The following is a 27656-nucleotide window of genomic DNA, read 5'->3' on the forward strand; positions in this document are numbered from 1 at the left end:
TAAAATAATGCTTATTCTTTTTTTATAAAATTTAATTTATAATATTTCTTGCATTAATTATTTTTAAACTAAATATGCATTATTAAAAAAAATATATATTAACAAACCATTAGACGAGAGAAAATTTTAATGACAAAAATAATTTTAAAAAATATTATAAATGTAAGACAAAAATTATTATTATGAATTAAATTAGTCACTTTCTTTAATCATAACTAGTATGCAACCCGTGCATACGCACGGGTTGCTTGATTAAGGCAAAATTCCAAAGTTTGATATTCATCTCATAAGAGATAATATGATCAGAATTATCCAGACTGTAATGCAAATTAATTTGGCATTGATATGAAGCATCGAAGAAAGGTTAACTACTTATATACTATTATCTACAACTAATTAACTTGTCCAGCATGATAAGAACTCATGAAATAACGTTAATTTCATAGTAGTTTCACTTTCTAGACAACAATGCAATTACAAAAGGGTTCTTTTATAGCTATCATGCAGCTACTCGAGGACGCAAATTCTGGTGATGTCAATGTAACACTGAGTGAATTCTTGGTCTCCTGGAAAGATCAGTGGGGTAACTAATGGAATGAATGAAACAGAAAGTGTTAAAAGGCAAACAACAGAAGTGTATGTCAGCACTAAATAAGGGATTGGTATAGACACAACAGAAAGAAATCCACGGTAATCTATCTTGTAAGTTTAGGAACAGAAACATTACTTATCTATGTTTCATGATTTAATCATGAGGTTCAAACATAATAAAGAAAATAAATGTTTAAAACTAAAAGGGGTTAAAAAGAAAAAAGAAAGTGTAGTCAAATTGAGAATTGAAATTTTAAATAAGTCAAATAGTTTTTTTTTTATATATAAACACATGACATCATGTCAATTATAATACAAATTACTCCATATTTACATTTGTCAGGTCACATAATAATAAGTTGATTGTTAATTTACTGTTAAACAACTTAAATTTAAAAGAGAATGCAAAAGAATAGGACTGACCACCATCCCTATGACATTTTTCTCATTGCCATTCAAACTAAGAAACTATAGAAGAATAAAGACTACATAATAATAATAATAATTCATGAAAAAATTTTAAAAAAATTAAATTCAAGTAAAAATGAGAGAAACACTAACGTCTTAAAATCCTGTAGTTGTCCTGACCTATGCATGGTGGAGAGAAGGGATCACAAAAGAGATAATGGCATGTATGTCTGTCATTTGTAACATATAAAAGAAAGAAAAACATGATAAAAATGACATAAAATGAAAGAAAAAATAGTTATCTTTTAGTGATATTGCACCTCCCGTTACACATTCACTCAAGAAAGTAACAATTTATTTTCTGATTAAAAAACAAACTAAGAAACTATAGAAAAATAAAGACTAAATAATAATAATAATAATAATAATAATAAGATATAGGAAATAATTTTTGGCTTTATTTCATTATTATTATTATTATTATTATCATTATTATATAGGTTTTGTTCTTCTATAGTTTCTTAGTTTGTTTTCTAATTAGGGAAAAAATAAAAAGGATTAGGGAAGAAAACTTGAGAATTATTTTGGTTTTGTTTCATTATTATTATTATTATTATTATTATTATGTAGGCTATGTTCTGCTGTAGTTTCTTAGTTTGTTTTTTAATCAGAAAACAAATAAAAAAGATTAGAGAAGAAAAAAAATTGTAAGTCTAATATCTCAACTCTATGGTTAATTTTTTTCCTTGAGACACATAACAACCAAAAGTTATGAACTAAGCAGGAATAGCCACAAAAACCATGAAGAATTAACAAAATCCTACCTTCAAGTAGATGTCTATAGCTCTGTACAGACCATCATGATTTGGTCTAGCAAAATCAGGAATGGACTGTGATTAGAAGCTGAAATACAGAGTGCAATGAATAGAATTTTATCAAGTAATGGTAGCTATAGAGCTTCAGATATTTCTCTCCATTTAACACTTTCTTCAACAAAGAATCACGAACCCGAGAAATGTAAGAGTCATATCTCTTATCTGTCTTAGTAATATTGTCGTACCTTCAAAACAAAAGTAAAATAAAACAAAAATAGGATCACATCTATCAAATTATTGCACCAGATTTCACAAACAACCTCAAAACACTCAAAATTGGAAGGAGAAAAGAAAAAGAAAGGATGAAGCACAAAGACTGAGAATTGAGAACATCATTAACTATTAACAAATATACTTGGGCTTTAATATCCTTGTCCAACGCCGAAGACCCCCCTTCCTCTTTGTTCACATATTCTAGATATCCCCTTAATTATCTAAAGGTTCTCCACTATTTGTCTACAGAGAGGTTGGTCCCTTCATTGCCACTAAATGCATGCCTTCCTATTTCCTTTGTTTTGATGACCCTCTCATGAACATTAGTAGTAAACATGAAACAATGGAATTGCACAAAAAAAAAAGCATTTTTTTTGTTTTATTTTTTAGAAGAATAAAGAGGAAGAAATTGCAAAAAAAAAAGTCACATGTCAAAAGAGAAATAAAACAAATGACAACTTCCAAGATTAAACTTATAGTATATTTATTGATATTGATTTATATTTTATCTTTTATATATATATATATATATATATATATATATATATAGTACTCAATACTTACAAAATTTACTTTGCTTAATTTCTTGGATCATCCTGTACTCAGTTTTTTTCCCTAACAAAGGAAATCAATTTTTTTTCACGCTGTCGCCCATCCAACAATGCATACTTCCAACTGTTCTCCTCAATGAAGTTCTTGCCTGTGTGACCTTCGATAATGTCCTTCCTCAAGTTGGTAACCCTGTCAATCACGGCCTGCACACATTTTTCTTACTAAATGTAGTATACCAGCAGTCAATACATGATCATATTTTCAAAAATAAATATTGCCTCTGTCAATTTTCCTTCCCTTCAAGCTATGAATGTTGAGTATAAACTTACCATCCAAACATGAAGTCAAGGCCCCTACGTGCAGCATCTTGATCAGATTTCTCTTTAGAAACCGGCACATACCAATCAGAATTCAAGGTAATCCCTATTAAACCCTTTTGAGATGCCAGCATACACACTTTTAAATATTTTGTCAATTTAATTGCTAACAGCAGAAAATAGGAGAAAGTGATAAGATATTCTTAAAATAATGGATTATCATGTTCACTAAACTGGCATTAAAAAAAATCAATTTTTAAAATTTAATTATGTACATCATCCTTTTCAATTTTTAACAACCATACTTTAATCTTATCTTCTTTTAAATCCTATTTTTATTTTTTAAAAAAGAGATACTATATATATCATATATGAATTTTAAAACCAAATTCAATTGTCTTGCAGGAAGAGAAGGCTTTTCCCGCTATGTCACACTCACACCTCAACAACTTGTCTTCTAACTGCTCCAGCTCCATGGAATTGGAGATTGGAGCTACTCATACAGATCAGACACTTGGTACATATGCTATATAATAATATTTACCTTTCATTTGAATATTACTATATTCTTATTTAGGCTTCATTTGTTGTTTCTTAGAATGCTAATGACTGACACCATTAGTTCTACTTGTTTGTGAATTGTGATCTTAGAATGCTAATGACTGACATCGAGCATACATTCATCATCACCAAATAAACTGCGTTTAAGCTTCTCCTCAACAGTTCGCCCAACTTTACCACTCCCAACAAACTCCTCCTCATCAGACAGCCCAGAGGGCTCCTCCTCGGTATCCCTCCGGTTTTTTTTCAGCCGCTTAAACTTTTTGCTCTCCTTATGAATCATAAAAATTATTGTCAATAAATTTGTATATATGTAGCATGGTATTTATCCACTGAAAGCCAACATTAATAAGAAAAATTTGAAACACATACAAAAAATTCAAAACCTTCCATCGATGAATATTGATATTATTGTCCTCCAGCAATTCATAATCATCTTCATCAAGGACATACTCCTCCCTAAAATAGTGAGATTAATTTGTCAAATATGAATGTTAACATCATTGATGTTTAAAATTTCAACCAAGTATAGACAAAAGCAAATAATAAAAAAAATTCAATCCAATGTCGATCTCCCTCCAAAGGGACACAGAATGAACCAAGGGGTACCAGAGAAAAAAGGAAGGGCAGAAGCTAGCCATGCACATTTTTGAACTTCAAAAAAAAAAAAAAAAGACAGATTTATATGTAAGTATGTCATTCACACAACATGTGAATAGTTTTAAGGAAAAAACCTATCAGCTACTTGATGCAAGTGATTATCAAATAAATACACATACACACATACAAATATATCTAAATTAATAAAAAATATTTATATATTACCAATCATTGTGCTTTCTTCTCTAAACATATAAGTTCATCAACTTCAACCACAAACAGGTAAAAAATACATTAGTGATAAAAACTGACCTTTTCTTCCTCTTCTTTTTCTTCTGTGGCTTATCATCAGATTCTGTTCTATCTTCTTCTTCATCCTCCTCTTCGTCCTCATCCGCTATAAACCCATCATTTTCATATTCATCCTGCCCTTCCGAAGTGAGGAGGAAAAGAAAAAGAGGATCAGCAAGAATAATAAGATGGCATAAAGCCCATGAAGGGATAATCCTATGGACATTATTATTGGCTACAGAAAATAAGAAACCATCTTAAATATCACATTCATATAAGCAAAAACAAAATCAAAAACATCAAAACAAAAAAAAGAACAAAATGCTAAACTCTCAACCGACAATCACATTGCATTTACCACAGGCAATCAGAACACCGACCAGGTGCAAACCAGCCATTTGCATAGCCATTCTTGCTCACACTCCTCGGTTCATTCAAAGTAATCCAATGTTTCACCCTATTGCCAAATTCCTTGAAGCAAAGTTTAGCATAGTCCCTAAAATCATCTCTGCATGTTCATATGAATTATATGTGTTTATCATATCGTTAGATTTACTAAAAATTTCTCTCAATATTCGTACAATGGAAGGAAACTGATTTCACTTACACAATGTGAGGACTTAAAAAACCACCATACTCATCCTTTAAGGCTTGGGGAACGTCGCAATGGAAAACGATCACATACGGTTGCAGACCTGCATGATTTATGGTGATTATATATGGTTAACAACCATATGGATAAGATATTAATGAATTATGACCATTAGCCATGAGCTCATTGATGAGGTTGTTGTAGTAGTTTACTCCATGGTTCACACCTGCACTAAGCTTTACTTCGGCAAATGATTTATAAGAAATTAATAATCGTTGCTATGGAACACAAACTAAGAAAAAAATTTATTTGGGTGGAATTTCAACAAAACTTGACTTACTCGGTAGTACCCTTAGAAGCTGCATCTTTAAACATATTTTTCAAACTACACTACCTCAAATAAGACTCTAATACAATATTATAAAACTGAAAATTGCTTGACAAACATCTAACCTATATATGGGTAGTGGAGACGGAGATTTCCCTATGATAAAGAAATTATCTGGTTGTGGTACTCTGTTTTGAATTATAGATATGCAGACTATATATATATATATATATATATATATATATATATATATATATATATATATATATTCATGCTCAAATTTTAAATTTTATAACACTAAGGCGTCTACAACATCAACACTTCACTGTCAATAGGTGAAAAATTAACTCAATTGAAACACTACCTTTAGTCACGTCGAAGGAATTCCACCCACAAAAATCTTTTTCGTTCGAAAGTCTTTTTGAGTTCCAGCCAGCAGCCCCCCTCAGTATCGTCCGCTTAATCTCCACCTACAAACAAAACCATTCAATGCATCAGCTTTCATTTCCCTTTCATTCTGTTCCCTCCTTTAAGTCTTTAATAATCAATACTAAAAAAGATTCAAAATTCAAACGCGTGTCAATTATCACCTGCTTGCCATTGATAATGTGAGTGTCCTCAATCACTATATCTACCAAAGTGCTTGATGAATTGCGCTACACAAAATTATTTTAAAAAAATAGTTAATTACACGAAATCTCATTGGTAAACCCGGAAAGAAAAACCAATGCAATACAAATAGAAAACACTCATCAATCGGCGTTTCTCTCGCTAAACCCCCTATGAATATCTTTCTACAATCAATGGGTCCAGGATAATTAGATAGAACCAAATCTAAGAAATTTTGAGAATACAATCAAGAAAAATTAATAACAACGTGGAGTTAATTAACACAAACTCAACGAAGAAAAACAAAAGGAACACTATATCTGTTCCAATCAATATAAATACACAATTCTAAATACAAATCTATTAAAATGCTAGAATGAAAATATAATTGGTGTTAACCAAAGAAATGCTGGTGAGAAGTAAATTTTTTTTTGAGCTGATATTATCAGTAAAATAGTTGTTGTACCATCACCATGCAGGTGCCAACTGTTTGAAAGCTTCTTGGATGTCTTCGGAAAGGTTAAAGTTATGGATTACAGAAAGAGGCTTGTGACACAGAAACATAACATTTCACACATGGTTTTTTCTTTCCCTTGAAAATCCTAGATAATAATTGAAACACCAATATTTTTTTAAAAAAAAAAAAAACAGCAGAGATTGCTCACATCTACCAAAATTGACGTAAGATCATTTTTATCCATACTGGCTAGACGGGAAAACAATTAAAAATGAGACATTTGAATATTAGTTTAAATTATAGGCACATGTAAAATTGTTTATATAATTAATTAATCAGAAATCCTGATAGGTGTGATTTTTTTATTATAAAAAAGTCAATAAACTTATCAAATATAGGAATTTATGAATAGATGCCATTATAAAAATCCTTTACACCATCAATAAATAAATTGTTAACTCTTTAAAGATTTGTGAAAGGTATGGTGCAAACTGCAGACTCAGTTAAAAGTAACACTCAGTGGAAATCATTTATGTCTCTCCTCTTTGAATACATATAATTCCTTCTCATGAGAGTATTATACACTACATTATTGTTGTAGTTTTATCTTTCATCCCATTTACAAATCAAATACGACATGAAATTAAAACCTAAATCAAGATGCAAACCACCGTCCTTTCAATTTTTATTAGGAAAAGTAATATGTACACCTTATTCATATGTGAGTGAGAATAATTTAAACCACTTAACTTAAATACAGTTTCAAGTGAAACAAATTTACAATGATGACAAAGATGATGCAGTTACAGTTTGATCCAGTGTGGAAGTATGCAGACATTACTCTTTTTATCATCTTATGAAGCGTAGGCGACATGCATATTTCACCTAGGATATGAAACCAAATCAATGCGTCAATCCCCTTCCAAAACACACCGAGACCAAAAGATAAATTTTTAAACATGAAAAATTAAAAGTTCTAAATTGTACTAATGCATCACAAATAAATAATTTTAAAAGTGCCACAAATTTAAAATTAAAATAAGAAATAAGAAAACATACCTAAAAATATTATATTTACATTTGATCAAACACATAACCTGTAACCAATAAATGTCCTAATGAACATGATCAGAAAATCCATAACTGTGAGCACTAAAAATACCACTGAGCCACAGACACCCTGATCCAAATAAAAATCGCAAAAATAAAAACCGCAAAAAGATATTGTGAGGTGTAGAGCTTGCATGCAAATCCAGATAATTAAGCACTGAGGAAAATACATAAAAATTATAGCTTACCTCGTAGATTATCCCGTAAAACTCTGAACAATATCATAAATATGAGTTTAAGGAAAAAATAGCAACGAAGCATCCAAAAAAATCAGACAAAAAAACATAAACACCGTTTTAATAAAATCAAAATAAAATAACCTCTATCTTCCTCTTAATTTCTCTGACCACTTCTTTGCCAAAGCCGCTGTTATTATTGTAGCTTGTTCCAAAAATAAGACCTGTTAATTTTTTGCTTTTTCTTTTTCTGGGGTGCATTTTCTAAGCAAAACGTGAAGAAGCGAAAAAAAACACAAAAGGAATAGAAAGAAGAGTGAAAGGAAACAACACAAACTAGTGAGAGTGTTCCAAGTGGTTCTGTGAGATCCTCATGCAGAGACCAAAGTGAGCAGCAAATGAAGAAGAAGAAGAACAAAGAATGCATTGCGAAAAGCGGGTGGCTTCAGCATTCTGGGGAAATTTCAGTTTCCGAAAAAAAAAGAAAAAGAGATAAACGGAGGAAAGAGAAAGATTTAGGATTTGAAACAAATTATCAAGCAAAATTAAACGGAAGTTGAAATCCACCAGTTTCAGAATGATACGTGGAGTTGGCAGCAGAAAAAAAAGTTCAAAGGAAGACACATGGCAGCGAGGTGGCACAAAATCAAGCAAAGCTGAAGGGGCATAAAATGACCATAAAACCAAGAAAATGGACAGATGTCAACACCTCAGTCATGGGCATTTTAGTATATTTGTCATACTTCAGTTTTAGTATATAGATATTGATGAATTAGGTAATTGCATGGAGGGACTAAAAATCATAAAATTGAATGGATTTCATCAGTTCTTATTTAAAGGACCTTACTCATGATTTTTCATTTTTAACAAATTTCAACCAATAAGAAAATGTGCTAGAAAGTGTAATGCCAACACTCAAAACTTTGTGTTGTAATACTAATTTTAAGTGCTAATCATGAGTAGGTTTGCTTTATGAAAGAAAAGTAATACTTCCTTTCATTTCAAATATAAGAAAAAAAATTCTTTTGTCTCAAATATAAGAAAATTAGTATTAATTAAATTTATTTTATTTAATGTTATTATCTCTAAAATATCTTTCATTTAATTGATATCTTTTTCATTTTTTATTTTTTTAATACAAAGTTTCAATGAATGATAAGTTGAGATAAAGTTAGTTTTAATCAAACGTGGTTAACTAATTTTCTTAATTAGAACAAATGAGTATTTTCTTTGGTAAATGCCAACTAGTATCCTTAACACATTAGGTAAAGAACTTAAAGTAGAAATATTTTAATGGAAGATAGAAAATTACGCTGCTCATGATTTTTTTGCATTCTCTTATAATTTTTACAGTGAATATTTTCTTCTTTTAGTTTCTTAACTAGTATTCTTTTCTTCTTTTAATTTCTTAACTAGTGCTCTCAGGGCACACGTTTAACAAGACCATTTTTCTTATATTTGAGATCCAATAGAGTATGAACTTTACAGGTTTTTGTGCAATTGGTCCGAATTTAGATTAAATTAAAATTAAATCCTAATGAGTCATGTTGAATATATTATATATTGGTTATATTTGAATTTTAAAAAAATAAATCATTCCATTGTCATTTAAAATTTTTATCTCCACTAAGTGTTGATTTTTTAGCATCTAAAACTGTAAGCAAATGAATATATTAGAGAATCAAACAAATTGTATATTTTTTAAGAAAATTAATATATTAGAGAATCAAACAAACTGTAATTGGATATTCATATTTGAAGTAAAAAAAAAAAGAGAACTAATTAATCAAACCAATTTGAATCAAAATAATTGATTTGATTTAGATAGTGAGTTTATCAAGTCAATTTGATCAATGCTCCTAAAATGAAGAAAACAAGTGAAAAAAAGAGGGAAAAGAAGTTTAAAATGACCCAATTTGTTAGATTTCCTTTTTCGTTTGTTACTATATTATAGGTGTAAAAGTAATCTATCAACTTTGTCAATCAATATTTCCGTTAGAGAATGTGACTCGTACACCATTAGTGATTGTTTGTTCATCTTATATTTAATTGTGTAGTAAATTAAAAAAAAAGTTATATATACTCAAAATAAGACGTATATATATACTAAAAATGATAGTCTTATATAGTCCGTCTTGATGTTCCTCCGTTTTCTCGGAAAATAAACAAAGCTTGAAAGATTGGCCGCTTGAATTGATATTGCACTGTATCTGTTTAACAAGTTGTACTTTAAACATTAAACTGTTTTTTTATGATATATTCACAAACATATTTGTCTTTTTTATTCGTTTAAACTTTGTAGTTGCTGAGTTCAGATGTATATTGTTAAGCAAATAAGCTGGTAACGGAATTATGAGCCTAAAGCTAGAGCCAATAGAACAAGCAAATATTAATTTATTCCTAACAAGCAATTAAGTTGACAAGCAGGGCCGTTTAATAGTATGTGAGAACATCATTTTATATACTTACTGGATATAAAAAATGACAGTATGAAAATATACAAGATATTATAATAAAGTTTGTGACTATGTGTGTCATCGTGTGTGACTAACATACAATCCATCCATTGATCGAATGAAGAAAAAAAATCATAATCATAATAAGAGAAATATTGACAGCGTGCTCTTTTAAGACTTTAACATACTCTTTTTTACATATTGTTTTTTATTAGTTAAAATTAATTATTCTCTCCTTGTTTCTAATTATAAGACTTTTAAAATGATATTTTTTTTATAAAGCTCAATTTACAATGTTTCTTAGATTAATTATTTTTAAACTAAAAATATTCATCATTAAAAGAAGAAAAAGAATGTATTTACAAATCATTAGACGAGAAAGAAATATTAATGACAGATTTTTTTTGAAAAAGATTATAAATGTAAAACAAACTTATTATTATTGATTAAATTAGTCACTTTTTTTTTAATTTTAGTTAATTAGGTAATGTGATCATGTATACAAGAACAGAGAGAGAGAGAGTACAAATCACAAAACTGTATATATTTCATCACTTCTTATTTAATGGGGCTTATTCATGATTTTTGTTTTTTAGTTTTAACAAATTTCAACCAATAAGAAAGTATGCTAGAAACGGCCACCAGTCAAAACTTTGTGTGGTAATACTAATTTTAAGGGCTAACCATAATTAGGTTTTCTTTATGAAAGAAAAGTAATACTTCCTTTATAAGATAAAATTTATTTTTTTAGTTTTAAATATAAGAAAATTTAAAGTAAATTTATTTTATTTATGTTATTATCTCTAAAATATCCTTCATTTAATTGAGGTTTTTTCAATAATTTTTTATGTTTAATATCAAGTTCCAATGAAGGATATGCTGAGAAAAAAATAATTTTTAATTGAGATTGGTGAATTAAATGTGATTAATTAACTTTCTTGGTTAGTACAAATAAATATTTTGAGACCGGAGGGAGGGAGTATGAATTTTACAAGTTTTTGTGCAATTGGTCAAAATTTAGAGTAAATTAAAATTAAATCTTAACCAGTGATATCCAATTATATATTGGTTATATTTGAAATTTAAAAAAAATAAATCAATCTATTTTCTTTTAAGTTTTTATCTCCACTAAGTGTTGATTTTTATGATTTTAAACTTTATGTTAATGCAAGGCAAAAAAGATAAATTGGAGAATCAAACAAATTGTAATTTTTTAAAGCAAAAAAATATAGTAGAGAATCAAACAAACTGTAATCGGATATTCAAATTTGAAGTAAAAAAAAAAAAACTAATTAATCGAACCAATTTGAATCAAAATAATTGGTTTTATTTAGAATGTCGAGTTTATGATCAAGTCAATTTGATCAATGCTCCTAAAATGAAGAAAATAAATGAAAAATAAGAGTAAAAAAAGAAGTATAAAATAACCTAATTTCTTAGGTTTTTTTTTTGTTATTATATTATAGATGCAAAGTAATCTATTAATTTTACCAACAAATAATTTCTGTTAGAGAATCTGATTTGTTCATCTTTAGTGATTTTTTTATGAGACAAAAAATTAAAAAAAAATCTTTATTTTATATTTAATTATGTAGAAAATTTTAAAAAAAGTTATATATACTCAAAATAAGAAGTATATATACTAAAAAGTATAGTTTTATATCGTCCGTCTTGCATGTTCCCTCCGTTTTCTAGGAAAATAAACAATGCTTGAAAGTTAGCCCGCTTGAATTGATATTGCACTGTAGCTGGTTAACAAGTTGTACTTTAAACATTAAAATAAGAAGTATATTCACAGAGATTGTCTTTTCTATTCGTTTAAACTTTGTAGTTGCTGAGTTCAGATGTTATTGTTAAGCAAATAAGTTGTTGACGGAAGTATGAGCCTACAGCTTCAGAGCCAATAGAACATTCTAAAGCAAATATTAGTTTATTCCTAACAGGCTATTAAGTTGACAAGCATGGCCGTTTAATTTTGTTGGTAAAACTAGCTAATACCGACTAACATCATTGAAACAAATAATTAGTTTTCTCTAAGATATTAGTTTTCATAATGTTGGAGAGTATAAGTGTGACGTAAAATAAGAGTAGAAGTGGAAAGTTGCATCATACAACTGAAAAGAAAATTTATAAATCCAAGTTTTAAAATTTTAAATTAAAGTGTGTTATCAAGTTTTTTTATAATTCATTCGTGTAAATCTCCAATTATGTGGTAGCGTGATAAGGTATGGATACAGTGACAAACAATTAACATTAACAATGGCAAATTCAGTGCTGACATGCACGTTCAGCTGCGTCTCAAACAATTAACATTATAGGACAAGTGGATGATACTTTAACTTCCACATGCCAACTATTATGACTTCGTATTAATTGGAATAAATAACTACTTTATAAATTAGCATTACATCCAACTTGCTGAATAAAAGAATATTAAATATTAATCAATTGTCCCCCTCTTACTACGGACATGGCTATATATGTTCAAGAACATCAAGTTTGGCACTCACAACAAACCAAAAAGCAGAGCTAACTAGCTAGACTAAAATGGCAGAAACTGCAGTGTCCTTGGCTGGTAAGCATGCCCTTCCAAAAATATTGGAAGCTGTCAAAATGGTGAGAGATCTCCCAAAAGAAGTTAGAGACATTACAGATGAACTTGAAAGCTTTCAAGATTTCATTAATGATGCTGATAAAGTGGCTGAAGCTGAACAAGATGATGGAAGGTGTCATAGAATAAAAGAAAGGGTGATGCGGCTGAGAGAAGCAGCTTTTCGCATGGAAGATGTCATCGATGAAGATGAATATAACATCTCCGGTGAGGATAAGCAACCTGGTGATCCTCGATGTGCAGCTTTACTATGTGAGGCTGTTGACTTCATCAAAACTCAAATCCTTCGCCTTCAAAGTGCGTACAAGATTCAGGATGTTAAATCGCTTGTTCGTGCTGAAAGAGATGGTTTCCAAACCCATTTTCCTTTAGAACCAAGACTAACAAGTTCTAGAGGAAATCAAGATGTCACCTGGCAGAAACTTCGAATGGATCCCCTCTTTATCGAGGAAGACGATGTTGTGGGTCTTGATGGCCCTAGAGATACATTGAAAAATTGGTTGACAAAGGGAAGAGAAAAACGCACTGTCATCTCTGTGGTGGGAATTCCTGGGGTGGGAAAAACCACTCTTGCCAAGCAAGTTTATGACCAGGTGCGTAACAATTTCGAGTGCCATACATTGATCACAGTGTCTCAATCCTACTCTGCAGAAGGACTGCTGAGGCGTTTGTTGGATGAGCTTTGCAAAGTGAAAAAGGAGGACCCTCCCAAGGATGTTTCTAACATGGAGTCGTTGACCGAAGAAGTCAGAAACCGCTTGCGCAACAAGAGGTATGTTGTCTTGTTTGATGACATATGGAGTGAAACATTTTGGGATCACATTGAATCTGCTGTGATGGATAATAAAAATGGAAGTAGGATTTTAATCACAACCAGGGATGAGAAGGTTGCGGGATATTGTAAGAAATCATCATTTGTTGAGGTGCATAAGCTAGAAAAACCATTAACTGAAGAAGAATCATTGAAATTGTTTCTAAGAAGGCATTTCAGTATAGTTCCGATGGAGATTGTCCAGAAGAACTTAAAGATATATCTCTTGAAATTGTTAGAAAGTGTAAAGGTTTACCTCTAGCAATAGTGGCCATTGGTGGTCTTTTGTCTCAAAAAGATGAAAGTGCACCTGAATGGGGACAGTTTAGTCGAGATCTAAGTTTAGACATACATGGAGAGGAATTCTGAGTTAAATAGTATAACAAAAATTTTAGGTTTAAGTTATGATGATTTGCCGATCAATCTCAGATCATGTTTATTGTATTTCGGAATGTATCCGGAGGACTATGAAATTAAATCTGATAGATTGATTAGACAGTGGATAGCTGAAGGGTTTGTCAAACATGAAACCGGAAAAACATTGGAAGAAGTTGGGCAACAATATTTATCAGGGTTGGTCCGTAGAAGTTTGGTGCAAGTATCCTCATTTAGAATTGATGGCAAAGTTAAAAGGTGTCGTGTTCATGACTTAATACACGACATGATCCTTAGAAAAGTCAAGGATACAGGGTTTTGTCAGTATATTGACGGGCGTGATCAATCTGTTCGATGCCTGAAAATTGCAACCGATGATTTTAGTGGAAGTATAGGAAGCTCACCCATTCGGTCAATTTTTATTAGATTAATAAGCTTAAAAAGCTACGTCATCTTCTGAGTGGCTATATATCTTCAATTCAATGGAAGGATATTGGAGGCATGACATCCCTACAAGAGATACCACCAGTGATTATAGATGATGATGGAGTGGTCATTAAAGAGGTAGGAAAGCTAAAGCAGTTAAGGGAACTGTTGGTGCTAGATTTTAGGGGAAAACACGAAAAGACTTAATTTGTGTTCCTTAATAAATGAGAAGCCACTCTTGGAGAAACTACTTATTGAAAGAGCTGATGTGAGTGAAGTAATTGACTTGTACATTACGTCACCTATGTCTACACTTAGAAGCTTGTCCTAAGTGGGACGTTAACAAGGTTGCCAAATTGGATTTCACAGTTCCCAAATCTTGTGCAACTGTATTTGTACTACTCCAGGTTGACTAATGATGCATTGAAATCACTAAAAAATATGCCAAGGTTGTTGTTCCTCGTTTTAAGTGACAATGCTTATGAAGGTGAAACTTTGAATTTTCAAAGTGGAGGGTTTCAGAAACTAAAGCAACTGCAACTCAGATATTTGTATCAATTGAAGTGCATCCTTATCGAAGGAGCACTGTGTTCTGTGGAAGAAATTGTTTTACAAGACCTCCCCCAACTCAAAACAGTTCCCTCTGGAATTCAACACTTGGAGAAGCTTAAAGATCTCGATATCGTGCACATGCCAACTGAATTGGTGCACCGAATTGCTCCTGATGGAGGAGAAGACCACTGGATCATCCAAGATGTGCCCCATGTACATATTTGGAGCAGGTATGCTGAAGAACCTTTGCATATATTCGGCAGAAGTCATCACTAAGATGCGTCCAAATTTGAAAATAGAAGGTGCGTCTTTTTCACATCTATAACTTTGTAGAATGACATTCGTGGCCTTTCTGTTTTCTTCAATAAAAAATGCAACCATTATCTAATTCCTAAAATAATTACTTTTGCCTCATTTTCTCTTCTAGTATTTGCTTCATTTTTCTTTCTCTACAACATCTCACGTACAAGTTAGGGACAGAATTGTCTAACAAGTATATGCCTACACCAACCAAAGTTAACATTTCTTCATTATAAGATTCTCACCATTCTAATCCTTTCTATTATTGTGCTCAAATTGGTAGATGTTGACCTCAACTGGGTTGAGTTTTTTTTATTTCCATGTTGATAAATACTTGAAAATTTTCATTGTATCATTTTAAGAAGAAATTAACTTGGTGTTTTTATAGGGTCGTAAGCATATAATTCGTGTAAATGTTGTGGATTTTTAAAGTTCCATTACGATTGAAGCCCAATAATGTGGATTTTTTTCATAAATTAGATTGTGTTAAATGTTTCTAATTTTTATGCTTTGAAGTTTGACTCACTTTGTACAACCATAGAGCACTGAGGGAAGATTGTAAGAGGTGTTCCAATTCCAATGTTTCTGACGTTCCAATCTTGTGGTTTTTTGAGTGTTAATTATTACGTCCAATTTAGCATTATTAACACCAACACAATACGATGAAGCTAAAAATAGTGTTCCTACAAAGGCAGATAATTTTTGACAACTGGAAAACTCAAGATTCCCTCAAGTTCTTTCTTTTGCGGCCCGTGAAATGGTGGATGAGTGGATTTGAGGCATCAAAGGGCAAGATTCATCAAATTGATTTTTTAAGCTTCCCTCTTCCACTACTATAAAAAAGCATTTCCACGACATCAATATAACATTGGTGCTATGCTATCGTTGTTGAATCTGTAGCGGTGACATTTTTGTAAACACCCGGACATTAACGACAACGTTTTTGGTGCTGCCCGATGTCGTATTTGAGCGGTTCAAATGACTACGTTTCAGTAGTGAAAAACGTCTTCGTATTTCACAGCATGCCAATGAATACAACGACATTTTTTAAGAAATCACTGTCCTTGTTGCAGTTTTGCAAATTAAAATAAAATTTTAGAAACCGCGCCATTACCTTTTAACTCTTTGCCCTTCCTATCTGTCATGAGCACGCCCTAGCTAGCAACCTCCTTCATAGAAAACCTCTGTGGTGCCCTCCCTCGTGTGCTTCTGCGTTTCGTCGGTGCCGGTAACTTGTCCGGGCTAGGTTTTGTCCAACTTTTGTGAGGTAAGTAAACTTTGTTAATTACTTGTTAGTTTTCGTCATTTACCAGTACTAGGGTCTGTCCGGGCTTGGTATTTACAGTTGAGGTCGAACTCTAGGGTCTGTTGGACTGAGTTCTGCATAAGCAACATGAAAATATAACAACATTACAATTAACCCAGCTTGTCCTTAATTTATTGGGTGCTATGGTAAGGACTGTGTTTGAAAGTGAAAATAGTTTTTTTAATTGGAGTTGCATGTACACTTTGAGGTAACACCATATGTATGATACAGCTATATAGGTGAGTCATGGTTTTGAGGGACAAAGAGAACACTTCATGGGGCGGGAATGGTAAATAATGATGATGATGGTTTGTGGGGTTTGCTTAAAATTAATATGAATATGAGGGTATATAGAGAGAGACAGAGGAGAGACAAGGATTGTGTTTTTATTTTGGTTGATGCCTATAGTGGAAAAGGGATTGGAGGGGGACCTCATACAGAGCTGTTTAGCAGACAATCTGATTGTGTATTCCTCCAACCCCTCAATTTGCTTACTTTTTTTAAATTGCTGTCATAGATGCATGAATTAACATCTGGACTCATTTAAGGACCCTGTTTTTTAGGGGAAGAACCAAATTTTGTTTGTTGTAACTTAAGTTTCCAATTCCCTAGCAAGATAGGTTACTGCTAGTATGATAGTTTGAAGGTCATTTCCTCTTTTTGGTAAATATAATATAATTTTTACCCCAAGCATAATTATTTCCTTTCCTTAAGTAGTTTAGGTGAGTATTTGTGTTCATGCCGGTTGTAGATCAAAGTTATTTTTCCAGAAATAAGTTTTCAGTGAAAAGTTTTATCCATATTGGTTTTCCATAGAGAATTAAACTATATCCGATTTTTTTTCGACAAATGCTACTTTGTTAGTTGTTAGTTTTTGTTAATGCTTAGTTGGCTTGCAACAGTGGCCTATAACATTAGTGGACAGGAGAGAACAATTAACTAGCATGAGTAACTGATAATTGGTGAGTTTCTTGAGTTAGTGTGTGTTCAACCAACTAATGGTGATTGTTAGTTAGTAGCACAGTATGTGGGTAAGGTGGCAATGCATAGCATAATTCTTGAAATTTTTCTGTAAAATAGGATCTGCAACAAGAAGCAATTATATTTGTCTGCAGAGTGCTTCTTTATTTATTGGATAATTTCCTTTGACCAGAACTCCAGAAGTTTCCTTAGACAGTTACTTCTGGTGAAATAAATGTGTTCTTACACTCAGCTTTCATTTTTATTAGTGTTGGGGCTACACAAGTTTCTGTGTGTAAGGTGAGGTATTATAACAGTAGAAGGGATAAGTCATAAGTTAAAGAGGTTCAAAATTGAAAGGCAGATTCAATTTGGAAGAAAATCTTGAAATGGAACTATTCATCACCTGGTGTGTCTGAGGCTATCAGGTTAAAAAAAATGAACTTAAAAAGCAAATGAGTTAATCTAGTATTGCAATACATCGGCTAGTTAGTTTCTTTATAATAGTATCACATGTAATACGATTTCCGTCTTTTGACTTTCTTTAATAGAGGTAATGGCCCTCTTTAATTTATGAAGAACTGGTTAGTAAGCAGAAACGATCATCTATCAAAGATGGTTCATGTCAGCTATAAGAAGTAAGCTTGTAATCCTTAACAAGAATTCTTTTGGTTTAGTCTTTCCTATTTAACCTTCATTCGCCAATGTTTGTTTCTATTACTTCTATATATATTACATGTTTGAGGCAAAGCAACGTTGCTACTCAATAAAAAATAAAAAAATAAAAGTCTGAAATTATTATTATAATGTGTAGATGTGTTAAAAACATTTTAGTGAGATCCATTGGAAGCAACAAACAAGAGTTGCTCCATGCAAAGATTTATTGCGTAGAGTTGTTTGTATTGAGAAAAATAAAAATAAATAATGTGTATATATGGGTCCTATTGAAAGCAACTATTGTGAGTTTGCTAAAATGGTGTGGTTTCCACATTAGCCTAGATGAGCATGAAATTAGTATAGCCTTCATGGATTTTAAACTCTTATATTGAACCTAACCAAATGTGTACTGTAAAACATGACAAACTTTATAAGTATAGCCTCTTCTGTTTCTTTATACTTTCATCAGCTCACGCACAAGCACAACCAATTGAGATCTCTTTTCTCATTCAATTTTCCCTGCATTTCAAGTAAAATGTTGTTTTATATATTTATCAATTATTTATAGACAGTAAGTTTTTTTAATATCTTATATCAATTATTTATAGTCATATTTACCACTATAGTCATATTTATCACTATAAACAGTATGTTTTATTTATAGATAATTTTATCATTATAAATTATTTATTTTTAATTAACCTTAAATTATTATGCAGGTTAAATATGTTTTTACATCGGTGCCTATGTCACCCCGATATAGAAGTTCTCATATTCAACATCGTTGCTTTCTGTAAAACGATGTAGAAAGCACAGCATACTACATCAGTGTCTACGTCACCACTGATGTAGAAGTTCCCATATTCAACATCGTTGCTTTCTGGAAAATGATGTAGAAAACGCAACTTACTACATCAGTGCCTACGTCATCACTGATGTAGAAGTTCCCATATTCAACATCATTGCTTTCTGTAAAACGATGTAAAAAGCGCAGCTTACTACATCGTTACTTAATTTTAAAATGATGTAGAAAATAAGAGATCAACATCGTTGCTTAATTTAAAAATGATGTAGAAAATCCGCCTTCAAAGAGCAGAACCAAGGTTTCTACATCAGTCATTAGTATAGCACCGATTTAGAAAAAAAACAGCTTACTACAATGTTCGCTTATGGACTGTTGTTGAAATTTTTAAGTTTCAACATCATTATAATCAAAAACGGTCATGCACCGTTGTTGAAGCGCGATTCTGACCGATGTACAACATGCATCTTCTAGTAGCGTTCTCTTTCTCTTGTTTCCCTTTTTTCTAAAATGTGTACTCAAATTTTTGTTAACTTGATGTAATTTGAATTCTTATCTATAATTCAAGTTCATTTCTCTTAAATTGAATGTTTGTCTTTGTTTTAATTTAATGCCTTTATAAATTGGCATTTGGTCACTTATAGTGTGTTGATCGTATATTCCTATCAACAACTGCGAAATTGAAATAAGGATTGAATTTAAGATATAATGTAACAAGGTTGGAGATTCTATAGGAATAAATATCAACAATTATGATAATTTAGATATTCTTGAACCAAATGATTGCCCTAATTGAGAAATTCTAAAGTTTTAAAATTTTCAATTGTAGAAAAGAGTTTTTGAGTTAAGATATATTCACCTTCAATTACAATAGTAAAAAATAAATTCAGTTTCCAATTATGCTTCTAGAACTTGAATTGGAGTGAAAATTTGAGTTGTACGTGTTAAGCTTGGGGTGAACTCGTATTGTAACAAGACATGTTTGATTTTGGCTTAGCACTTTAATCCTCTTAACATAGTGCTTCAGCAATTTTGGTACCCAAACTTTTATGTTCAGGTTTGATCCCATATTTTTCAAAAACAATTTAATGGTCGAATATATATTATTAAAATCAAGTTATATATCACTTATTTGGAGTTAGATAAATTTTTCAAGGCTTAATTTTATCTTTTTGTCTCATTCATTATTTAATTTATTTAATTTTGTCCTCCTAATAATAAAATCTTTAATTTGATTGCTTAATTCCAAATTGATTCAATTTGATCTTTTGGGTCCAAATTCACTTGATATTGTTTATTAATAGTGGGATGAGATTGAATCAAACAAAGGAACAAATTAAATTGTTTATTAAATTTTAAAAAACAAACAGTGAGAACAAGAAGTTTATTAAGGGGCCAAATTGCACCATTTTAAAAATTAAAGTACTAAATTAAATTGTTTATTAATAGAGGACCAATGCTAAATAAAGAAAATAGCACGAAAAAAAAATAAGGTCTTTTTTTTACTTTTAAAAATTTTGAAAATTTTATTGAATTCTAAAATATTCAATTAACTTGCCTAATTTTTTGTTTATTCACTTTTTTTTTTGTTGAAGTTTGAAAACTTCAAAACTCTTTTTGATCACAAACATATTTTAACTCTCATAAAACAACACAACAATGTTTCTAAAATTGGACTTTTATAAGTTATTGATAAATCACTTTGTGAGTGATATTTTGTACAAACTTTTGTGTTATTTTGTATGCATTTTCTTGATATAATTTACAATTGGACACTAGTTTTGTATTCCAAAAGTATAACCATTCAATTGAGTGAAAGAGTAGGAAATTATACAAATTTATGAAGATTTAAGAACTTTACATAACTTGATTACTATTGTGGTACATTGATCATGGTCGTGGTAATCAGAATGATCACAATAAAGTGATAAGAGTCCTTCCAAACTGCGTCAAGATCCAACAATAGCCATGGTAAATTGACCACGATCATGGTAAATCAAGAGGCTCATAGTCAATTTATAATGGTTCAAGGCTTCAGCGTCACTTCTAACCACGATTGTAGTGCTCCTTTTCGAGCAAATATCTTTAGGAAGCTATAAATAGGTTTCTAGACTATGTAAAAATCATTTTTCAATTATTTTGAGTTTTATTCTTATCTTTTACGAATTTGAGACAACCTTAAAAGCTTTTAAGAGCCGAAGAACTTAAACAACATCTCTAGAATGGATTATGATCATTGTTCCTACTTACTGGTATGTTTATGTTTATTTTATCTAGGATTGCTAGTGTTGTTCCGATCATGAGGAGCTAGTCCTCCTAGTTCGAAGATTATTAGATAACTTTTCATTTGTACCATTCTCCTCATTTTTAATGAAATTTCTCATTGATTTTATGTTAATTAATTCTCTTGTTTTTACTGTTTATTTGAAACCAATCATTTTAATACTTAATCAATTGCATAATACTAATCATGTAATTGGTAGATTTAGGTAGAGAATGTTTTATGTCACATTGCATGATCAAACTCTTTGGGTAATCTCCAATACATTAGTTAATCTTTAATTAATCTTTCCTATAATGGATTTTCTTTTGACTTAAATTGATAGAACCAATGATCATTGGGATATTAATTTAAGGCAAGAAGCATCTTCTAACCTTGATCATAGACTGTAGTTGATTTTGTGAATGAGTAATTAACTGGAGAAAGCATTTTATTACAACTAGGGTTGAAGGAAAATTAGCACTAGTAAGTCATAACCCCTAATCACTCTTATCATCAATGAACCCTTTCTTTATATTCGTATATTTGTTTACTTATAAATCCAAAACCCTAAAAATATTTAAATTATCTTTTTAATTATTTTAACTGTTAATTTAATAAACTTGACTAATTGGGAATACAACTCGTCATTTGGGTTTGATATCCATACTTTTGAAACCACTATTATGATTGTGTAAGGTACACTTGAGGTATAACAAACATATTGGACATACAACAATGGCAACATGTAGCATATGCATTTATGGTTTTGGGAATAAAAGAAGAAATCTGAAATGAAAACACTATGAGTGTGTTTGGATGAGGGATTTTAAAATTCTGAGGAATTTTAAATTCTAAGAATTTCAAATACCTCAATTGAAATTTTTTTATTTTCAAAATTTTGTGTTTGTATAAAAAAGTTAAAATTGAGGGTGAAAGAAAATGAGTCACGAGTTCGAGAATGCGATTTCAGACTTTTAGGTGAAAAAGAGGATGAAGGTTATAAAAGAAATACGCGAACTTTTTGAAAAATTCTAATGTAAGAAGAGAATTTCAATTTAACACTTTTTAGAAGGAAGTTAAAATTCCACGTTTTTAGTGGTTTAAAATTATGTTTTAAAATTCCAAAAATTTAAATTCTTAAAAAAAACATCCAAACAATGAATTTTATATAAAAGAAATTTAAATTTTCTGATAAATTACTTTTCTTAGTTAAAATTCTATATTAAAGATATATATATTGATAGAGAAAACATGAAAGAAAACTGGATTCGAGGCCAGCCTCCAGACAAAGCAAGAAAGAAAGCAAACTTAGCTTTTTTCATATCATGTGTGCCTTACAATTGCTTTATTTATACTAATTCCTTGCTAACAGAATTTGTCATTTTGTGTCAAGGAATATTTTAGGAAATCATTGGCTAACAATTTATGATTATGCTTGTCTCCCTAAGGCCAACCAGCCATCATTTAGCAATTCTTCATTCCAGGTCAGCTTCCTTTCTTGCTTTTCCTTCTCATACGTAGTCTCTGAGGTAAGAGGGCTTTGTGATGGCCCTCTTTACTTTCTTGCTATCTGTACCCTTGGTTTCTGTGTTTGTACCTCTGTTTTGTGTTCTCTATTAACTTCCCCAGCTTTTGTATCATTCGTCAGCCCTCGTAAAATTACCTTGTCCTCAAGGTGATAATCCTCATATAATTGATCCCAATTCTCCCACGAGATGTCATCCAGGGATAGCCCTTCCCATTGCACCAACACTTCCCAAGGCCCTTGTTCTAAAGCTCGCCGATAATCTAATATGGCTAGCTAAGGGAGTAATGACTGGTTGGTGTTGAACAAATTGTTTTGGAAAGTGAACTTCCTGAATATGTTATGGGGAGCCTTTGAATGCTTTCAACCGGGATCAGTGAAAAATAGGATGTATGCGGACTTCTTTCGGAAATTTCAAGCGGTATGCCACGGGTCCTATGCGTTCAAGAACTTGAAATGGTCCGTAGAATCTCTTAGCCAACTTGCCCATGATTGCTTGTGGTCCCTTAGCGGAGACTTTTCAGTGGGGCCTTAATTTAAGCATAACCCAATCTCCTGGTTGGTGGATCACCTCTCTTCATTTAGCATCTGCAGTTATCTTTATACGGTCTTGTGCTTTGAGAAGCTTCTTGCGAATGACCTGAAATGTTTCTTCTCTGTTGGTCAACATTTCGTCAACTGCATCCAAAGCGGAAGAACCCGCGATATATTCAAGAAAATTAAAGGATTTGCGTCGGAATGTGATCTCATATATGGAGTGGTGTCTGTTGCTGCATTTCATGAAGTGTTATGAGACCACTCCACCCAGAGAAGAAACTTGCCCCATTCCCTTGGCCAACAATGAACAAATGTGCGCAGACATTGCTCTATGACCCTGTTTAGCACCTTCGTTTGACCATCACTTTGTGGGTGATAAGTGGAGCTTATCCTTAGCTGTGTGCCACTCCGACGAAACAACTCCTGCTAGAATTTGCTAACGAACAGGGGGTCGCAGTCGGAGACCAGGCTGTGAGGGAGGCTGTGAATCTTGCCCATGATTTCCAAGAACAACAAGGCTACCGCATGGGCTGTGTGTGTCGCTAAAAGCATGCCAAGATGAACGCCTTTTGAAAATTGATCAACCACTACCAGTATTAATTGTGTTGCTGTGATATGGTGGGAGCCCGGTGATGAAGTCCAGGGATAAGTCTTCCCAAGGTCGATGGGGAACTGGCAGAGGGCATAGTAATCCTGCTGCTCTATGTGTCTCGTACTTAGCATGCTGACAATCAATACTTTGCGAGACAAACTTCGTGACATCTTCTCAAAGTCCTAACCATTCAAAGTTTTCCGTCAAGCGAGCTATCATTTTCGCAATCCCCATGTGACCTCCCATGGGTGTTGTATGATACTCCACCAGTAATGTGGGAATCAGGGGCAGGTCCTTTGGTAGCCAAATTCGTCCCTTCTTGTGGATCAAGTTATGAACAAAAGTGAATCTAGAGTGCTTGTTGGGGTCCGTCGTGATTGCTTGTCAGAGATGTCAATACTCAGGATGATCCTCCAATTGGTGGCGCAGTTCTTCAAAGAAAAGAGGGCACAGGACATAAAGGCTCATGTAGAATGAATTGGAACCATGCGAGTGCCCTGCCTTCCATGTAGAACGAAGCTATGGTAAGTCTTTCATTCTTTGGTATGCCATGGTATTCAAAGAATTGGTTGATTTTGAAAATCCAACCAAGTTGTTCGGTGCCATCAAAACGAGGCACATCTAATTTCATTCGGTGATTGTTTGCAGGTACCGATGGTGATGGTGGAGGTGTTGGAGAAGAAGATGACGAGAGGATGGGAGGAGTTCATCAATTTTCTGAGTGAGTGAGTGCATGGATTCGCCGAGGGATAGTTGATGATTGGTGAGTCTGAGTAAAACTTCATCAAGCATATCGAAGGTACCCATGGTGTGGACCGGATGGAACGATAACACCAAAATTGATAGAGAAAACTTGAAAGAAAACTAGATTCGAGGCCAGCAACTCCAGACAAGGCAAGAAAGAAAGGAAACTTAGCTTTTTTTCGTATCATGTGTGCCTTACAATTGCTTTATTTATACTAATTCCTTGCTAACAGAATTTGTCATTTTGTGCCAAGGAAAATTTTAGGAAATCATTGACTAACAATTTATGGTTACGCTTGTCTCCCTAAGGCCAACCAGCCATCATCTACAAAGGCAGACAATTTTTGACAACTAGAAAACTCAAGATTCCCTCAAGTTCTTTCTTTTGCGGCCCGTGAAATGGTGGATGAGTGGATTTGAGCCATCAAAAGGCAAGATTCATCAAATTGATTTTTTAAGCGATATATATATATATATATATAATTTAGATATCTTCTCGGTCTTCCTATAATGGAAAACATGAATAAACTAATAGGAAATTGTAATTCTACCTTAATTAGTGATTTTGAATGAGATTTGATTAAGTAGTTATGTTAAATATTTGGAAAACTCTTTTTATTGTACATAATAATTATATTGGGTTCAAAGAGATTATTTTTAATGGAAAATATCTTTTCTTTGTTGAATTAAGGCATTGTTCTTCACTTCTCCCTTAAAAAAATTGAAAAAAAGAAGAAGAAAAGTGCATCCCCTTCAGCGTCCCCTGCCGGAGACAATCATAGAAGAAAGTCGAGCCACCTCTCTCTCTCTGGCGGCAATATATAACAATTAAAAGGAAAATATAAGCCATTAGTATTATTCAGTAACAATAAGAATCATTGAACCAGTCAACGCTTACTTTCGAATATAATATATATTGTGTGTATTGTGTTGCATATTTTATAACACATCTTCAATTATTAACATATAATATCATTCCTGTCTAAAGTCTTCTATAGCACATGATGATTAAAAAAATGTCCGAGACTCACCCTATAACAATACTCATAATTTCTGTTGACATTTCACATACTCAACTCATAGATTCAAGGAGAGGAGATGTATGGTGAAATTGAAAGGTTCATCAAAGTATGGATTTCAGCCATCTTAGGTTTATGTTATTGTTATTACATAGCTGCAAGAATACCGAAGGGCTTCTTGAGACTTCTCTCCCTTCTCCCTATTCTCTACCTCTTCATCATCCTTCCCTTGAACATCTCTTCACCTAACTTAGTTGGATACACTTCCTTCTTCCTTGTTCAACTTGGCATTTTAAAGCTCCTACATTTTTCCTTCAACAAAGGCCCTCTTGCCCTATCACCCCCAAACATTGTCCATTTCATATCCATAGCTTCCCTCCCCATCACCCCAAAACAACATCCACCAACCAATCAAAATAACACCACCAACACCCAAAAGCCAAAATGGCTATTGCCCTTAAAATTGCTTATTTTTGCAATGATCGCATGTGTTTATGAGTACAATGAATACTTCCACCCTCATTTCATATTAGTCCTCTATTGTCTTCACTTGTACCTTCGCTTAGAGCTTGTTTTTGCTCTTATTCCAACCCCGGTTCAAACCCTTTTTGGCTTAGAGACAGAACCACACTTCAACGAACCCTACCTTTCATCCTCACTTCAAGATTTTTGGGGTCATAGATGAAACCTTATGGTTAGACATGGCAAGAAAATCAATACTAGTGGGTACCCGCCCGAATCCGTCTTGACTTTGACAGGTAATACCCGAGTTGACCGGATATGGGTTCGGGTTCGGGTTTTCTCCGATAATCAAAAGTCGGGTACAGGTACGGGTATGGGATTACTAGATCCGTTCTGACCTTGCCCCGCCACTTAAAATCTTTAAATTTTTTGCATAATTTAATCAAAAGGCATAGAATTTTTATTACTAGTTAATTTTATTTTTGAATTTTTACATAATTTAATATTATTTTCTTAACGATTTTTGTAGACACATGCACTATGATAAATTTATAGATATATAAGTGGTTAAAAATAAATGTTTAACAATCAATTTATTTTTTCTAAAATCAAATTTTTAATATTTTTTTACAAAAAAAAATTATTTTTCTAATTTGAATTGGATATGGGACGGAGTCGGGGATACCCGATACCCGACAAGTACTCGATGGGTACAGGGATGGAATAATAAACTTTAACCCATCGGGTATCGGGTACGGGTATGAGAATATGTTGGGGAGTCAGGATAAGAGATTGGGGAGACAATACCCGTACCCGTTCTGTCTCATTGCCATGTCTACTTATGGTTTCTTGTCTTCTACGCTCTACAGTATACAACCACGTAAACTGTACAATTATGGGTTTAGTGGGTCCCTCGTGTGCCAATCAGCTGCCATGTTGGCCACGTTCCTTGTGTCTGGGCTTGTGCATGAGTTAATCTATTATCATGTTACACGTGTACCTCCCACGTGGGAAGTTACGTGTTTTTTTGTGCTTCACGGTGTGTGCACGGTGGCGGAGGTGGCTGTTAAGAAGGTGGTTCTCCGTCGTGGATGGCGGCTGCACCGTGCCGTGTCAGGGCCACTCGTGGTGGCATTCTTGGCTATCTCAGCGAATTGGCTGTTTTTCCCTCAATTGTTGAGGAATGAAATGGATAGGAAGTCCAGTGAAGAGTATGTAATTTTGGTGGATTTTGTTAAGTCTAGGATATACCATTGAGAATGTTTCACTCTTGAGAGTAAACATTAAAGGATGAGAGAGACTTATAATTGTAATATTTACCTTCAAGGGTAAAACATTTTGTTTTTTTTTTTTAAGAATTATTTAATTGTGAATAAGGCATATATGTTGAATATGTTGAAAAATGATGAGTGTGACTCAACAGCTAACATCTGAAAATGTGCAAGTCTAAAAACATTAAAGTATTTTATGTTTTTATTGGATTTACGTGGGTGTATAAAAAAATATATGGGTGTATGAGTTTAGGTTTGAAGGCAAAAAGATCTTTATTTAAATATTTGAAAAAAAAGAAACTTAATT

The 27656-nt window shown here is 32.4% G+C and overlaps 2 protein-coding genes and 1 pseudogene across 3 annotated transcripts; 2 read left to right on the plus strand and 1 right to left on the minus strand.

Annotated features, from left to right (window-relative positions):
- Positions 1–348: 348 nt before the first annotated feature.
- Positions 349–8147, minus strand: LOC102663563 (raucaffricine-O-beta-D-glucosidase). 2 transcript variants are annotated; one of them, XR_005889795.1, is made up of 8 exons: positions 5919–8147; positions 5693–5798; positions 5016–5103; positions 4767–4916; positions 4430–4542; positions 2652–3976; positions 1824–2059; positions 349–566 (listed from the first exon to the last, which is right to left on the minus strand). XR_005889795.1 is itself a non-coding variant. In XM_041012302.1 (8 exons), the coding sequence occupies exons 1-6, from the start codon at positions 7353–7355 to the stop codon at positions 4515–4517; spliced, it is 558 nt and encodes a 185-aa protein (XP_040868236.1). In that variant the 5' UTR covers positions 7356–8147; the 3' UTR covers positions 1452–2059; positions 2652–3976; positions 4430–4514. The 2 variants fall into 2 exon arrangements, 1 of the variants encoding a protein (XP_040868236.1); XM_041012302.1 differs by lacking the exon at positions 349–566 and having other exon boundaries at positions 1452–2059; positions 5919–5984; positions 7236–8147.
- A 4536-nt stretch (positions 8148–12683) lies between these two features.
- LOC102670159 (disease resistance protein RPM1) lies at positions 12684–13820 on the plus strand. The gene has a single exon (XM_014773331.1). It carries the CDS (start codon positions 12684–12686, stop codon positions 13818–13820), a length of 1137 nt encoding a protein of 378 aa, XP_014628817.1.
- Positions 13821–25695: 11875 nt separating this feature from the next.
- LOC100811079 (probable long-chain-alcohol O-fatty-acyltransferase 1) lies at positions 25696–27335 on the plus strand (annotated as a pseudogene).
- The last annotated feature ends 321 nt before the right edge of the window (positions 27336–27656 follow it).

Source organism: Glycine max, chromosome 18 (assembly GCF_000004515.6).
Source record: "Glycine max cultivar Williams 82 chromosome 18, Glycine_max_v4.0, whole genome shotgun sequence".
Lineage (NCBI taxonomy): Eukaryota > Viridiplantae > Streptophyta > Magnoliopsida > Fabales > Fabaceae > Glycine > Glycine max.